At 42.4% G+C, this 18,131-nt stretch overlaps 1 protein-coding gene across 1 annotated transcript in view; it reads right to left on the bottom strand.

The window, feature by feature from the left end:
* The window catches only part of LOC146035592 (relaxin receptor 1-like), a 474,765-nt gene that overhangs the window by 232,671 nt on the left and 223,963 nt on the right, over positions 1-18,131 (bottom strand). Inside the window, exon 2 of the mRNA XM_083159131.1 lies at positions 3,177-3,323. Within this exon, the coding sequence (XP_083015257.1) occupies positions 3,177-3,323 (147 nt within the window). The remainder of the gene's footprint in view (positions 1-3,176; positions 3,324-18,131) is intronic.

Consider the following 18,131-nt stretch of genomic DNA (forward strand, 5'->3'; position numbering starts at 1 on the left):
ATGCTAATTTTTTGCCACACCCTTAGGCTTCCCCAGCCCAGGGATATGGGCCAGGGGACTGGTCCCACTCCAGCGTACGCCCTGCAGCCTTACCCCTCCCAGCAGCAGACGCGCTGGTGTCCTTGACACATCTTTCGCCTGTCCCATTTCCCGCTCCCCTCCCCCCCGATGATCCCCAGCCCACTTGGTCACTCAATTCCCATCTGGGGACCATGCTATAAAAAGGTTAGGGTTGGCCATCGGGGTCCTTGCCATCATTGGCTAAGTTGCAACCGACCACCGATGTTGCATAACCATGCAGGGGATGACAGTCGATGGGTGTTAGATATCGTTGGTCGTCCATTGCCTGCGGGGACAGTACGCGTGGCGAGGCTTCACGGGTCCCTGGGTGTAGCTTCTCTCCGCAGCCAAGGAAAAAGAGTTGTAAAACTATTTTATGCTTGGCATCGATGGGGGAAAGCAATCTGGCTCTTCCACATCGGTGTCAAAACCAGTGACTTCGGCCATAAACCAGATATGTTTTTCCAAACGGCGATGGCCATCCATGTGGTTAGTTGCTTTAGCGGATGGTCAGGGTTTTTCTTTTGTTTCCTCCGAGGTGTTCCCCTGGATCCAGTGGAGTCTTCTGGATCTCTGCCGTCAGCCGTGTTGGATGCAGTCCCGACGCCCCACCACCACGTGCTGTCAAGGGAGAAACTGGTTTCCGTTCAGGCTTCCCTCATGCATCGGCCGGCGGGAAGCAGAATTCCTCCTCTAGGTATTCAGACAGTACCAGCTTTTCGAAAAGGCCAAGGATATAATCCTGGGTTTTTGGTGCTGATCCACTTTTGGCGTCGCCGACGCAGGCCTTGCGGCGGCTGCAATATTTAGTGCTAAAATTGCCTGTGCGGGCAGCTACCTGCGCAGCGGCCAGCAGGCTTCCTGACTCTTCTGCTCAGGCAATGGGGATGATGGAAGTCCGCTGCAATTAGGATTTATATAAGGTAGATAAGATTTGGATGTTGTGCGCCTGTGGCGCTGACCCAAAAACGCTGTTTACCCGCTGGGTTTGGAACAGCTAGTGTTCCGGAATCAGGGGTGTGAAGGACTTTCTTGCATTTTTTACCTCTGTGGGTCCTAATTAATTTCTATTCGGCCCACCTCCCCCTTCCGGGACACACGAGAGGTTTTTTATCAAGTTTTCGACTTCACTTGGGTCCATTGTACTAACTTACCTTGTCATATTAATCAATGCACTGTATAATTTCTAACGGTTAGGGACTTTTTCTTTCAGCCTCCCCTTCAATAAGGATAGGGGGTTTTGTTGAGGTATAGTTCAGATTTAGTTTAGGATAACGGACACTTAGGTAGGTTTTCATGGGTGGCATGCGGCGGCTCTTAGAGCTCATCTAGTTAATCTCTTAAGAGCCTGGCGGTGGCGGTAGGGCGTCACGGTACAGTGGTCACTTGTGGCATGAGAGGGCGCTGGGAGGCACTGACCCTTGGAAAGACGGCGGGGTGTCCTGCCTTTGCGGGGGGGGCACTGTGGACACTTCGTCAGTGGAGTGTCCACACCAGCCAGAGAAGTGGTGGTGAGACTTCCCAGCGTTAGGTTGTGCCTTAGTCGGATGGGGCCGTCTCAGTCGTCCCCATGTTAATATCAGTCAGTTGGGGCGTTTAAGTCGCCGCCATTTTGATGTGACTAGAGCTGGGTAGCCGTGACGCCTTATTGCCAGCCCTTTACGAAGAAGGGTCATACCACTTAATAAATATCCTATGACCTTTAAATCTAATCGCTTTGGTGTCCGTGTCTTTATTGTGTCAGCGTGAGTTATTCTTTAGTTAAGCTAGCTTAAAGTGTATGCTAAGGTTCAAGCCAAATAAATGTATAGACGCCTTATGAGATGTTCATGCATCTTGTCACTACTGCTTCCTGCATTGCCTCGGTAAAGAGGCGAAGCAGAAAAGGCCATACAGTACTGGTGGAATCAGTGTAGTTCTATCAAACATAAGTAATGTGCCAAATGATGCAGTTGAGGATGAAGCCTTAAATGATTTGATATGGGAGCTTTTCTGCAGTGTTAATAGCCACAGTGGCCTCAGAAGGGCGTGCGGACCTCACCCAGATGTCACCCTCAGAGGGGTATACATCAATATGCTAACTATGGGGCCCGGTACTGGCAAATAAGTAGTCCCCCTTCATTGAGATTCAAATTGTGGGAAAGAAGTGAGAGTAATAGAGGGAAGTGGTATCTCACGCTTTTAGTTGCAAGTACAAGGTCAGACCCCCAATTATCTTCCAATTGTTGTAGCAGCAGACTGACAGAAATCTTCCTCAATCACCACTTCAATGTATTTCCCTGATCAAGCAAATAGCACCCTAGGAAAAGCATTGAAGTGGTGTTTGAAGAGGACTCACACAATCAGCAGCCACAACAGTGGGAAATCCTTTTTGATCTGAAATATTTTTACACATTCTACTATCTTTTTATTAGCACATTACTATATGCAAGCAGGTGATGGCTCGGTTTTAGGGACACAACAAAAATTGCAATTTTTGAAGTGCTCTTGTAATATATATATATATATATATATATATATATATATATATATATATATAGAAACAAGAAAAAGATTAGGAGTGCGCCCCAAAACAATTTTTCACCACAACAATTATACACAGTTAAAACATCTGTATTTATTACAGCAATTGATACATAAAAATATGGTTTTACATAAAATTTGATCAGTAGATCCAACAGAATGATCCAACATCAGAATACGACCCTACGCGTTTCGTCCGTTAGGACTTCTTCAGGGGTGATCTGGATCCAATTGGATCTTATAAATCGAAAAAGCTGAGATTATTTTCCAGCATAAGACGAAAAAGGGGGGGGAAGCCGTTTATGAACGGTCTAAAAGAATTTAGAGCTTTAATTCTTGGACGAAGTATCACACAGGCTCCATAGTGACCAAGAATTTACACTTAATGTTGAGCGAAGATGTAGATATACATTGGCGACAGTGGGCAATCGATATGGAGTGGATAATTTCCAGTTCAATTCTCAAAAGTATACTTCAGAGAGTCAGGAGCTATGTGTATCCCCAGTGAGAGTACCGCGGTATCTAAAATCTATTTTTGACATAGAAATTCTAGTTTCAGTGACTGGAACTCTAAAGTATATGTTCAAACTTACCACAGTTTTCCTCGTCAGCACCATTATCGCAGTCCTTATGCCCATTACAGTGCAGTAGTTGGGGCAAACACACTGACAGATTGCCACATGGGAACTGACCTAGAGGACACGTTCCACTGTCCAAGTTGGAAGGGATCATTAAGGTGTCTGCAAAACATGAAGAGAAGGAAAGGTGATTTCTGCATTCTGCGTAATATGAGATAATAATGCTTTAATCTTTACTAGATGAAATAATTGAAATGAAAGGGTACATTTACTAAAATGGGAGTTATTTTGAAGATGGGATGTTGCCCATAGCAACCAATCAGATTCTACTTATTTATTCAGCACATTCTAGAAGATATTAGACAGAATCTGATTGGTTGCCCATAGCAACATCCCATAGTCAACAGAACTCCCATCTTAGTAAATATAGCCTACAAAACAAGAACTACTGTGGTTTGCAGCTATTATGAGATACAACTTCAGGGTAGCTGTGTCCTCCTTTCTAATCCCTTGTGATGCAAACAGCTGAACCATCATGTTCAGCACGATAAGAGGTGGTTGTAGGTAAAGTACCAGTAAAAGATTAGAGTGGTCCAAAAGGCCTATAGAATTCAAACCTGAAGTAAGGCTGCACAATGCATGTTCTGGCCTTGTGGATGCTTCAGGGACATAAATCCAAGAGGCAATGGAGTTGCTTTCCTGATTTATTCCCAATTGCATGGCCATAAATTAGCAGCAGCTAGTGTACAGTAAAACCACCACCCCGCTATAGTAAAATCTCACCTTGCAATGTATGGCTACACATCCATTTGGAGCAGTGTGAATTTATCCAAAACCCATCGTAAAAGGTTTACCATCGATTTTTACACTGGCCACAACTCATCACAGGTGATGCGTAGCCCAAGATTGTATCAGCAGTGGGATTGGAAAAAACATATCCGGCCTGGAGCTGATGTCACACACACTCACCAAAAACACTCATGCATGCCTTGCATTTTCCAGGTACTCCCAGTGTGTTTCTAGACATGCCTGCATTTTTCTTAGCACTCCCACTAAACATCCAGTTTCCATCTCCCAGACACCTACTTTCTGTCAATCATCTTGCGTGCATATAGTAATAGCTGCAGGATTTTATTGCAGGATGCAAACTGTATGCATTCAATTCGCAGCCATGCGATCAATTCTGAATTTAACCCTATGTACGATTTTGACTATGGATTTCCCTTGAATTCCCCATAGCCCAGAAACCACCGATATTGGCTAAACACACTGGGATATTGACTATGTAACATTTTGGGTATGTTAAGATTTTGGCTATGTAAGATTGTACATAATATAGTCAAAATTGGCTTGCCTACACAATGTATTTGTTCTTGATATGCTGATCCCTCGGAAACATGCTTTGGCATCGCAAGTATCAAAGCGAGCATGATCAAGGCCAAACAGAGACAAAAATCAGCGATAACTCTATATACAATCCCTTTGCATTTTGGCTGACAGGAAGCCAGCATTTGTAGGTGGTAGCTTGCCATTTTCTGGGAGTGTCCCTAAAAACACAGACGTGCCCAGACGGTTTGAGGTAGGGTCTGTGACATCAGCACCGGCCTCGATCAGCCTCATTCTGTCACGGAGTTGTTGAAGGTCAGAGTTCCGCACACTTGCACAGGCGGGGAAATCATTACATGGTGAGTGAGTTGTGTATGGATTTGCAGCTGGCCGTCGATCTATGATTCCTTTCAGCGAGGCTGAAACGGCGAGTGTGCCCATTAAAACAGAGACTCGCCATAAAATGTAGCGGGCTCGCTGCATTTGCGGTGAACCTTGCCATTTAAGGGAATAGGCAAGAACTTCACTGGAACGTTGAATATGGCGAGCGAATGGTGAGGGGGTTTGACAGCGAGGATGGCTTGTTTTCCGCAATCCTCACTAAAAACAATCCATCCTCACCACACAAACCCAATCGCCGGTGGCATTGAATACCGCCATCTATCACGTCCCTGCTATAGTCAAAATAGGTAGCTCATATTGCGCTGTGTATGCACCTTAACTCTGACCCAACGGCCATTCTCACACAGTGTAGCTGGAGCCCTGCCAATTCACTGTGCTTTCCAGAAAACACTAAAATAATTGCTTTCTGTTTTTTTTTTTTTAATGAGGAGGTCAAAGAGCTCCAACTTGCCTCTGGGCGATTGGGATGAACTCACGCTTCTGGGAAGTTCAATATAGCAGAACATGCTAGGAGCTATACATTTTTTACATTGGAGCACAGGAATAAAGCACTTTGTTCCTGTTTATAATTAATTCATTAATACTAGTTTGTTTTAATATACAAATATATTTGAAGAACAGAAAGGGAGCACAGTAAGGTTAGGGGCCAAATGGTTTATTATTAGTCATAGCTCAAATACAGATTAGGTTAACTGATAATAGTACAAGCAACTGCAAAACTGCACCAAGAACACACAAATCAGTTTGATTAATTGTATGATTAAATCAGTTTTTTTTACTAATATACTAATGTAAATATTTATTCAAAGATTGAACAACAAGCTAATTCTGTGCTGGAGGAAAGAGATCACCATGGGAAGCAAAATATTGTGTATCAAAAAGGTGAGGTTTTGTATAATGCATAAACAAAATTAAATCTGCAACACATTCACTATCCACTTTATAAATCATAAGTTTTGTTAGACATTCATGTATTGTAATATATTCTGTGTAAATGTGTCTATTACAGAGAAACAGTGACACTGAGGGGTGGGGGGGTGAATAGGTGGTACTGATTACATTGGCTTAACACTGTCGGAGAGCCTCACAGGGGCACATGTGACTTGTGGGGGAGGATATTTGTACAAAAGCCTAATACAATGGATGTATCTACCTGAAATTGTTTAGTTGCAACCGTTGGCAGTTGCATTGGTCCAGGTGTAGCACAGTAAAAATTTTAAAAAAGGGAGCGCCGCCTACTGCCACCCCAAATGCTGCGAAACCACGCCGTCCGAGACACACTGGCAGTTGGTCCGGCACCCCTCTGGAGCCGCCACTAGTTACAATCAAAATACATATTTTTGTCATACCTATACTGTGTGAGTTACAAGGGATTGGGGGAAGATTGACATTGGACTAGCCCAAAATGGGTTTGCCAGTTGTGTTTTTCCCTTGGGTCGTAAGAATGCTTAGTTCAAATGATGAGCAATGTGTCAACTTCAAATTTGTACGAGAGTTAAATGGAACAAATTCCCACTGATGTATGCAGATTCTATGTCACCTACATGTGTATTTGAGTGTTACAAAGGGTTTAGTCCTGAGGATGTCAATGATGATAAACATCCCAGAAGGCCTTGCACATAAAAAAAAATATAGAAAAACAATGTAAAAAAATTGTTCAAATTGACCATTGACTCGCATACTAATGATCACAGGAACATTAGATCTTAGCATGACAAGGCTTCTCACAGTGGTGGAAAGCAAATTGAAAGTACAGACATTTTGTAACATATTCAAGCTAGATAATGTTATTACCATACTTGCCTACTTTTGAAAACTAGTTTCAGGGTGATAGAATTTTGCAAAGTGTCTGTCAGATTTTTAAAATGTATATCCTTTATTTATGGGTTAGAGCAGTGATTTTTAAACTTTTTACCTTATGGTACACTAAATAAGATTTCAGAATTGCCAAGGCACACCATGAGATCTCCACAGGGCAAAACACATTGGCCCTAACATATGTAAAGAAATCCTAGAAATATCCCAATCACACTACATTACAGAATCAATCAGTTCAATAAACCATTGTAATTATAGGGTGAGTTACCAGTCTTATAAGAAGTGCATGTAAACCATTTTTAAATCAATGTAATGATTAACCATAACTTTCTCCCTTGATAACGAGTTGTTCTCTGATATCTTCAGGTTACTCAAATCCATGATACAATTATTTGACAATGTTTTTAGTATTAGTATCTCTTATACTGTATATTTCACAGTGGGTCCTTTAAACTGAAGTAGGACAACTAGGGTAGATGTACGAAACATTTGAGATAGAGAGAGATAAAGTATCCATCAATAAGCTCCCAACTGCCATGTTACAGTCTGTGTTATTTAAAAAAGAGACATTGAGGCTGAATTTGGTACTTTATCTCTCTCTACTTTATCTCTGTCCAAGCGTCAATGCATCACCACATAGGTACCCCGAAATAGAGCTGTGTAAAGCAGGGACATTTTCAGTCACATGAACTAGACTTAGAATCAGGGCCGGTGCAAGGCACCGGAGCGCCCCAGGTGAGTCGGGGTGGGGGCGCCCTGGTGCCGGGGGGAGGGAGGGGGGGGGTGGTACCTGTGTAAAAAAAATTCTGCCCCGGCGTCCCTGCAGTGCTGGGGCGGTCAGGGGTGTCCGTGTCGTAGGGGTACCTGCAACGCCGTCATGTGTATAAAGCTGGCTGCGGCCAGCGGGGTCCCTGTAGTGAATAGCAAATAACTAGCGCTTCCCGCACCGCCGCCGCGCATAGCGCTAGTTATTTGCTATTCACTACAGGGACCCCACCGGCCGCAGCCAGCTTTATACACATGACGGCGCCGCAGGTACCCCTACGGCACGGACACCCCTGACCGCCCCAGCACTGCAGGGACGCCGGGGCAGCAATTTTTTTATACAGTTCGCTGGGGGTTAGGGGCGAACTGCCGCCCTCCAGGTGCCGGCGCCCTAGGCAAATGCCTAGAGCTGCCTAGTGGTGTCGCCGGCCCTGCTTAGAATAATGTTATATTTCAGAATATACTATTTAAAATCCTGCCGAAAATGACGGCTTACTGATAAGGAGTAATCTGATCTGTTGAGTGGCCTCTAGTGGTCACTGGCATTAATTCACCTAAAAATCGCGAGGAGTATTTAGCCTTTGATATATATATCTCACCTTAACATAAAATAATCAATTAAATGCAGCTTAAATGCATTGATCAATTCATGAACATTATTTATTTAATTGATTATTTTATGTTAAAGTAAGTTAGTTTATTATGCTGAGTGCTGGGCCCCCTGTATTTGTGTGTGGTCAAAGGCCACTGCACCCCAACCTGGGAAGTGTGGGTGCTGTTTGTACCCCATTCTTAGGGATAGCGAGTGCAGTGGTACATCTGTATCTCTATATGTGTGGGTTAATTTTTAATTAACCTCTGTTACTGTGATCATAGCTTTCTCATGCACCCTAGATAAGCTAATTTACCTGAAACCTGTGACATCTGCCCCTTTAATACTAATTCAGGTGCTCTGTTAGGTGATTGCCTCATCTTTAAATGCCATAAGGTACTTGGCAGGTGAGCTCTAAACCAAGAAAAAACACATGTTCATTTTAGTAGTTGCCAGGTTCTTGAGAGTCCAGTTGTTAATGAAAGAAACAGGTTAGTCTAAGCCTGGGGTAGCCAACCCTAGTCCTCGAGAGCTACCAACAGTGCATGTTTTGCAGGTCTCCTCACAGAATCACAAGTGAGCTAATTAGCTCCATCTGTGAATCTTTTAAAATGTGTCAGTGACTAATGAGTGCAGCGGTGCAGCAACAGCTAGGTTGTCTGGAAAATGTGAACTGTTGGTAGCTCTCGAGCACTAGGGTTGGCTACCACTGGTCTAAGCTGAGTGCAAAAAAGGCTGTTTAGGGTTCAACCTGCTGTTTCAAAAAGGGATACTCTTTTAGAAAAAGAAAAAAAAACTGTTTGTGAGTCAAACAGCGCTTTTGAACCCAAACATAAAACAAGCACACTTTCTTTTTAAATATTTAAACATTTATTTTAAAAAAAAGATAGATCCACCGGCCGGTAGCCCACAACATACAATAAAATAAACACACAATGTGGAATGTGAACTCACAATCTAAAAAAAAGAATAATATTATATACTATATGAGCATTGCAACTTATTTCATAAGCTGAGTACACACGGGGGCGATAGGGGCTATAATCGCTGGCAATATGGTCGCAGGCGACCATATTGCCAGTGATGGAATTGTGCCCCGGAGATAAATCGCTCCCGTTTTCAGCCCCATTGTGATCGCTGGTCGCAGGAGACGGCTAATTACCTCTGCGGCACCGCCGGCAGAGGTTCCCTTTCATCAGCGACCATCTCTGGTCGCTGATGAAAAGGAAACACTGGGCAATATATTGCTCAGCAATGTATTGCTAGCAATATATTGCTGAGCAATACATCTCCCCCGTGTGTACGGGGCTTTAGAGAAATCAGCTATTAATAGCAAAGCATATCAGAGTTAATTAGCAATATAGCAGTTGTTAATATTTTGATCCAAAAAGCAAGTGACACTCCACTTGCACCCCTTAACCCCTTCCCGACATTTGACGTACATTTACATCATGGTCGGGATGTACTTCCCGACACATGGCATAAATGTACGTCATGCCATTTAACTGTCACCGCGTCTAGAGACGCGGTGACAGAGGGACGATGTCTGCTGTCCCTGACAGCAGACATCTTCCCTCATTGCCCAGGGGGGGCAGCGATGCCCTCGCCCATCGGCGATCGCTGTGATTGGCTGTTCAATGTGAACAGCCAATTACAGCGTTTTTCTGTGTACCGGCGAATAACGTTCGCCGGTGACACAGGGATCGGTGGTGATTGGTGCTGTAAAGTACAGCACCAATCACCACAGGGTGTAAGGGTGACACTGGTGGTCACCCCACCTGCCCCCAAAGGCTGTGATTGGTCCGTCGGACCTTAGATGAAATAACGGAGACAGCCCTGCAGCCGCCATTCCGGTCAGGAACAGTGTGCAGAGTGGTCTCCGTGCCCATCTGTGCCCTATACTGACCTGATCAGCGTTGGTGCCAGCTCCTGGTGTGACTTCCTTGTGTGACTTCCTTGTGCTGCTGCTGCTGCTGCAGCAGCGTCATTGTGTCAGAGATTTAAATTGTGTGCTTTAATTTTGTATCTGCTGCCCCCTGCTGCCCCCCTTTTGTGCTGATCACTATAAACTAAGTGATCAGCACCTTTTTTGGGGTGCAGGGTTTTTTTTTTATATATATACCCTGTCAGGTTGCACCCACAGTTGTGTGCCTGCTGCCCCTCACTGCTAATCAGTGTTGCATCACTGCTAATCGGTGGTGCATCACTGATCAGCATTTTTATTTTTTTTGAGGGTGTTGTGGGGGTTTTTTTTTTTAAAATGTTTACACCCACGGTGATTTTGTGGGTGTCCTGTGGCCGCTGAGCGCTGATCAGTGACGTACATCACGGAACAGCATTTTTGGCACAGGGTTGATATATTTTTTTTTCAGCAGTTTTTTTAAAAAAAAATTTTTGGGAGAGTGCTGTGGGCTTTTTTTTTTAAAATTGTTTTTACACCCACGGTGCTTTTGTGGGTGTCCTGTGGCCGCTGAGCACTGATCAGTGACGTACATCACTGAACAGCATTTTTGGCACAGGGTTGATATCATTTTTTTTCCAGCAGTTTTTTTTTTATTTATTTTTTTTGGAGAGTGCTGTGGGCTTTTTTTTTTAAATTGTTTTTACACCCACGGTGCTTTTGTGGGTGTCCTGTGGCCGCTGAGCGCTGATCAGTGACGTACATCACTGAACAGCATTTTTGGCACAGGGTTGATATAATTTTTTTTCAGCAGTTTTTTTTTATTTTTTATTTTTTGGAGAGTGCTGTGGGCTTTTTTTTTTAATTGTTTTTACACCCACGGTGCTTTTGTGGGTGTCCTGTGGCCGCTGAGCGCTGATCAGTGACGTACATCACTGAACAGCATTTTTGGCACAGGGTTGATATAATTTTTTTCAGCAGTTTTTTTTTTATTTATTTTTTTTGGAGAGTGCTGTGGGCTTTTTTTTTTTAATTGTTTTTACACCCACGGTGCTTTTGTGGGTGTCCTGTGCCCGCTGAGCGCTGATCAGTGACGGACGTTACTGACCAACATCTGTGCTCAATTTTTGGCGCAGGAGCTTTTTTTTTTTTTCTTTTAAACTTACACGTGTTAAAGCACTACATACACACTACATACCCCCCGTGTTGAAATAAAGTTTGTACCCCCCCCCTACACTATACACGTGTTGAAACACTACACTTAAAAATAATAAAAATGTCCCAATCATCGCAAAGACTGTTTTCAGCGGAGGAGGCATATGCCCTTCTTGCCTCTGACACTGACACAGCCAGTGAAGTAAGCGATGAATTGGCATTTGTCTTAAGCTCCTCTTCCTCCTCTAGTGATGAGGGACCCCCTCAAAGACGCCCCCGTAGAGCAGCTGAGACCCCCCCACCCCCAATGATTGATCTCGTATGGACCCCACCACCAGACAATTTTGAGCCCCAGGTTCCTGTGTTTTTGGCCAACCCAGGAATCCAATTTGATAGTACAGGCCTCAAAGAAATTGACTTTTTCAAAGTCTTTTTCTCTGATGATTTTATAAATTTAATGGTGGACCAAAGTAATTTATATGCCCAGCAGTTTATTGCCCAAAACCCCACATCATCATTTGCTAGGTGGACCCCTGTAGATGCAGTAGAGATGATGACGTTTTGGGGTCTGGTGTTACATATGGGCATAGTTAAAAAGCCAGAAATTAGGCAATATTGGAGTACAGATGTTCTGTACAGCACCCCACTTCATCGTATGGCCATGACCCGGACTCGTTTTGAGACGATCCTTAAATTTTTGCATTACAACGATAATGCACAGTGCCCACCCAGAGATGATCCCACCTTTGACCGGCTATTTAAAGTCAGGCCGGTCATTGATAATTTCAGCGCCAAATTTGCTGAGATGTACATCCCCCAAAAATTCATTTGTGTAGACGAGTCACTTATACATTTTAAAGGAAGGGTTAAATTCCGCCAGTACCTTCCCAATAAGAGGGCAAGGTATGGCATAAAAATGTATAAACTGTGTGAAAGCACCTCAGGGTACACCCACAGGTTTAGGGTATATGAAGGGAAGGACACAAGAATTGAACCGCCAGAATGCCCCCCCTCCCTCGTAGGTGTTAGTGGAAAGATTGTCTGGGATTTAGTGCACCCCTTCCTGGATAAGGGTTATCACCTCTATGTGGATAACTTTTACACCAGCATCCCCCTGTTTAAGGCCCTTGGTTCAAGAGGTACAGCAGCTTGCGGTACTGTGCGCAAGAACCAAAGAGGCCTCCCAAAAACGCACGTTGACCAATTACTGAGAAAGGGAGAAAGCAGGGGAATATGCACCGAAAATATGTTGTTGGTCAAATATAAGGACAAGAGGGATGTCCTTATACTGACAACAATTCACGGAGACCGTACCACCTCCGTCCCTGTACGAGGTACCAGTACCCACACCTCAAAACCTATTTGTATCCTTGATTACAATAAGTACATGGGCGGAGTGGATCTTTCAGATCAGGTACTGAAGCCGTACAGTGCCCTGCGGAAAACAAAAATCTGGTATAAGAAGCTGGCCATGTATATCATCCAGATGGCACTGTATAACGCTTGCGTACTATTCCGTTCTACCAGCCAGACGGGGACATTTATGCACTTTCAAGAGGAAGTCATAAAGGGCCTAATATTTGGGAACCAGCAGGCAGAGGGCCCCAGTACTTCTAGTACTGGCCCCAGTACTTCTAGTACTGGCCCCCGTATTGTATCAGGGCAGCATTTTCCTAACGAAATCCCCTCCACTGGAAAAAAGGGCAGGACACAAAAATGCTATAAAAAGGGAATACGAAAGCAAACTATTTTCCACTGTGAAACTTGCCCCGACAAACCCGGCCTACGTATGAAGGAGTGCTTTAAAATATACCACACATCTATGGATTATTAGGTTCATCATTTCACCGTGCTTCGGGGGTCTTGCTAATGCGACATAGCACCCACCATTCATTCCACCAGAATCTGTGCGGCAAAATCCAAATATCACTCCTTCCCTTCTGAGTCCTGCCATGCACCCAAATGGTATTTTTTGGTCACATATGAGGCATTGCCGTACTCTGGAGAAATTGGGGCACAGATTTTGGGGTGCTTTGTCTCCTTCATTCCTTGTGAAAATGAAAAATTTTGAGCCAGAACTGCATTTTTGAGTAAAAAATGTAATTTTTCATTTTCACAGCCCAGTTGTACCACAATTAGTGAAACCCCTGGGGGTTTGAAATGTACACTATACCCCTAGATGAATTCCCTGAGGGGTGTAGTTTGCAAAATGGGGTCACTTGTGGGGGGGTTCCACTGTATTGGTGCTTCGGGGGTCTTGCTAATGCGACATAGCACCCATCATTCATTCCACCAGAATGTGTGCTGCAAAATCCAAATATCACTCCTTCCCTTCTGAGTCCTGCCATGCACCCAAATGGTATTTTTTGGTCACATATGAGGCATTGCCGTACTCGGGAGAAATTGGGGCACAGATTTTGGGGTGCTTTGTCTCCTTCATTCCTTGTGAAAATGAAAAATTTTGAGCCAGAACTGCATTTATGTGTAAAAAATGTAATTTTTCATTTTCACAGCCCAGTTGTACCACAATTGGTGAAACCCCTGGGGGTTTGAAATGTACACTATACCCCTAGATGAATTCCCTGAGGGGTATAGTTTGCAAAATGGGGTCACTTGTGGGGGGGTTCCTAACTTTTAGCATCTTATGGTGCCTAGAAACCTACATGGTGCCTAAAAAATAATCTCATAAAAAGGAGGCTCCAAAATCAAGTAGGTGCTCCTTCTATTATGAAGCCTGTGGTTTGGTCAACGTGCACACTAGGGCCACATATAGGATATGGGATGCGGTTAATTTCCCGGCGGTCGGGATCCCGGCGGTCGGAATCCCGACACTGGAATCCCGACCGACGAAATCCCGAAACTTTCTCCCTCCGTGGGTGTCCATGACACCCATAGAGGGAGAATAAAATAGCGTGCCGAGCGTAGCGAGGCACCGGCCCCGCTGCGTGGCGAGCGCAGCGAGCCCGCAAGGGGGGGCGATCCATGTCCCCCCCTTGTCGGGATTTCGGCGGTCGGGATTCCAGTGTCGGGATTCCGACCGCCGGGATCCCGACCGCCGGGAAATCATATCGGATCCATAGGATATTTATGAAAACAAAAGAATTGGGGGAATAAATTTTTAGTCACATTTCTCTAGTAAAATCTACTGTGTTCCTTAGAAAAATGTATTAAAATTGAAAATCTGCAAAAAAAATGAAATTTTCAAATTTCACCTACACTTTGTTTTAATTCCTGTGAAACACCTAAAGGGTTAACAAACTTCCAAAATGCTGTTTTGAATACTGTGAGGGGTGCAGTTTTTGAAATGGCATCATTTATGGGGGTGTCTCACATACAAGTCCCTCAAAGTCACATCAGAACTGAACTGGTCCCTAAAAAAATCAGTGTTTGAAATTTTCTTGAAAATTTGAGAATTTGCTATTCATATTTTAAGCCTCCTAGTGTCCAAAAAAATTAAAAGGAGGTTGAAATAATGATGGAAACATAAAGTAGACATATGGTCTATGTTAGTTATTAACTATTTTGAGTGGTATGATTATTTGTCTCACAAGCAGAAAATTTAACATTTTGAAAATTGCAAAATTTTCAATTTTTTTACGACATTTTGGTATTTTTCACAAAAAAACACAGACTGTATCGACCAAAATTTACCACTAACTTGAAGTACAATGTGTCACGAGAAAACAATCTCAAAATCACTGGGATAAGTAAAAGCAAAAAAAAGTTATCCCCACTTAAGTGATACATGTCAGATTTAAAAAAAAAGGGCTCTGTCAGGAAGGCAAAAACAGGTTGTGTCGGTAAGGGGTTAAAGAAGTCTGCTAAGACGAAACACGATGGTCAATCTACAGCCTCCTGCCTACCTTAAAAGATAAGCATATAGCTTTATCTCTTCTTTGTTCTTACTACCTCATTTTTTCTTTGTGTCTCTCTTTTTTCCAAATTGTTATATCCGCTTAATTGTTTTATAAAGTAACATTGGTATTTTTTATACCTAATTTTATATAAATAAATGTTATCCCCTTTTATACCCACCTTTGTGCAGATATCTTAAAGTTTTTTTAAAGTTGGGTACTTATGTATTATCTGGGCTCCCATGTTAAATGCACCCCATTTTTTCATACCCCTACTATCCAATTATGCATGGAGTTGATTTTATATAGTGTGGCGAGCGCAGCGAGCCACCGTGCCCGAAGCGTGGCGAGCGCAGTGGTCTCATAAGAAAAACGGGAGCTGGGGCCCAGATATTACATAAGTACCTAAAGTTGTTATAGATCATCCAGTCCAGCTTTTATATGTATTATACAAATAGCTGACATCCTATATGAGCTAAGGGAATATTGTTAATTTATTATTTATTGGGACATTTACCAAAGTCTTATAAAGCACACTTTGCTTTTATAGGTGAGCAGCTACCACCACACCTGTCACTAATCATCTATGGAAATGGTTAACATAAGCTATGGAATCTTAGTTAAAACATGGTGCATGAGAGAATGTGACCACAATAAGACTAATTTAAAAAATTAATCTAAGAAACAATATATACACTTAACATCGGCAAGGTGAGTGCCGATGTTAAGTGTATATATTGTTTATTAGATTAATTTTTTAAATTAGTCTTATTGTGGTCACATTCTCTCATGCACCATGTTTTAACTAAGATTCCATAGCTTATGTTAACCATTTCCCTAGATGATTAGTGACAGGTGTGGTGGTAGCTGCTCACCTATAAAAGCAAAGTGTGCTGTGAGCTTCAGACCAGATAGCATGCCTGGAATCAAACATTGATGTGATAGCTATGTGTATTGTAGCCATTTTCAGCAATAGTGTTAGGACCTGCAGAACAGTGGGGTCCCTTGAAGGGGGCTGCAGGCTTAAATGCATTGATCAATTCATGAACCAAATCTCCACTATTTATTATCAGTTAATTTAGTGTGTGCAGAGCCCCTACAATGTCTGTTTAAACAATGTGGTCACAAGCCATAGGGCACCCCAAAACTAGGAAAGGTGAGTGCCGATGTTAAGTGTATATATATATATATAAGCAGAAGGTGCGGCACTCCAACCTATATGAACTCAGCAAAGAAACACGCAGAGACGCAGTGTACTTATTCAGGCCCCAAAAAACAAGCTACCAATGGATATCAAGGCAGCTAAGCTACCCTGCAAGAACTAGGCCGGCTCCATCTGTATATATATATATATATATATATATATATATATATATATATATATATATATATATATATATATATATATATATATATATATATATATAAAGTAATGAGAACAGCGCTCTATAGTGTAGTAGAATAGTGAGTTCACCGTGATTTGTATTTCAATTGTGCGTACCATGTAATAAAGAAAATAGTGCTCATCAAATTACTGTTGTTCCTTTCTTGGTTGAGCTGGTTACCAGGATCTTCCTGGCTATTATCCAGATTGGACATTTTGTTTGGTTCCCCAAGTGAGTCCACAAGTGCGCTCCAATTTTTGTGCAGTGGTGATTGCCAAAAAAAGAGGAATAAACTCCAATTAAATTTAAATGAGGAGTTTTTTAATAAAGTGCATAGACATAGAATAAAATAAGACTTACATAAAGTGATTAGAGGTGTTTAAAAGAAGATTGGGTAGAGGCCTCTCTACGCGTTTCGTCTCTTATGCCCTTAATTCGAGGCTGGACTTCACCAGGAGAGTGTATATAGTAATTGTGTATATATAGTAACTGTAAGAAAAAAGGAAAGTGTTTCCTCATAATTATTTGAGTAATTGGCCAAAGTAAGTACAAATTGCTTTTTCATTAAGCATTTATATGTACTATTCAGATTTCTTAAATCCCATTGCTATATCTGAAATAAATGTACCTATAATGTGCTAGCAAGCGTGACTTCTTCTTACATACATTAATCTCTCTCCCTGAATACAGCTAATATATTTAATATATGCCATTTATTGCATATGTTATATTTGTAATAATAATAATCATTTCTATTTGCAACAAAAAAGGAAGAGAAATATGAATATGAAATGAACACATACAAATTTAACCTTTTTACTTTCAGAGAAAAATATTAGACTCTTCAGAGTGAGACTATATGTTTGCTTATTAGTGATGAATAATCAAATGCACATTCACAAACTGTCATGCTGAACAATTAGTGGAAAGTGTTCCTTGAAATTAACCTATTACCTTTAATATAAAATATATTGGAAGCAATTTATTAATGTGGTTGAATTTAGAAGCAATTAGCAATTGTGCTGAAAAAAGCTTTAATAACTATATACTGTAGTAACAGGAAGGCTAGAGATTGCAGGATGGGACATGTCAGCAGTGCCAGATTAAGGTCTAAATGGGCCTGGAGCTGAAAATTATGAAAGGGCCTATTATGCGCAATAATAGGGGTTGCGGCCAGCACCTAATAATGTGGGGGGCGTGACCAGTGTTCTGGTTGGGTGGTCTGCTCATGGGTGTGTCTCTATTTGTGTACATGCTTTCAACTAATTATATATGCCTGGAAAAGGCAGGGGGCTGGTATAGGACAAATGCAGGGAGATATATTGTCGGGTTCCCTACAAAGGTGCACCCACAAGACACCGTTGTCCTAAGATACTTGCGGGGTGAGGCGGCACTCCAGTCATAAAAAAAATACAGAAAGTCAAAACTTGATAGACAACATTTCAGCACCTTTTATGCGGTCAACTAAGTTTGCCACACCATATACCCCTTATACAAATGTTGCAACACAATAGTAACCCCCTTATACTGTACTTGCCTCTTACACATTATGCCACAGGGAATGAGCCAAAATTCACGCCGACTGAGCCAAAGTTCACACTATGGCACATGGATTGAGTCAAAATTCACGTTATGCCATGCAGATTAATGCAAAATTCACATTTTGCCACATGGATTGAGCCAAAATAAACACTATACCAAACAGCTTGAGCAATAATGCACAATATGCTTCTTAAACAGCGGCATTACAGGCGCGCATAAAAAATATACACC

Source organism: Crinia signifera, chromosome 9 (assembly GCF_055691185.1).
Source record: "Crinia signifera chromosome 9, ASM5569118v1, whole genome shotgun sequence".
NCBI classification, from domain to species: domain Eukaryota; kingdom Metazoa; phylum Chordata; class Amphibia; order Anura; family Myobatrachidae; genus Crinia; species Crinia signifera.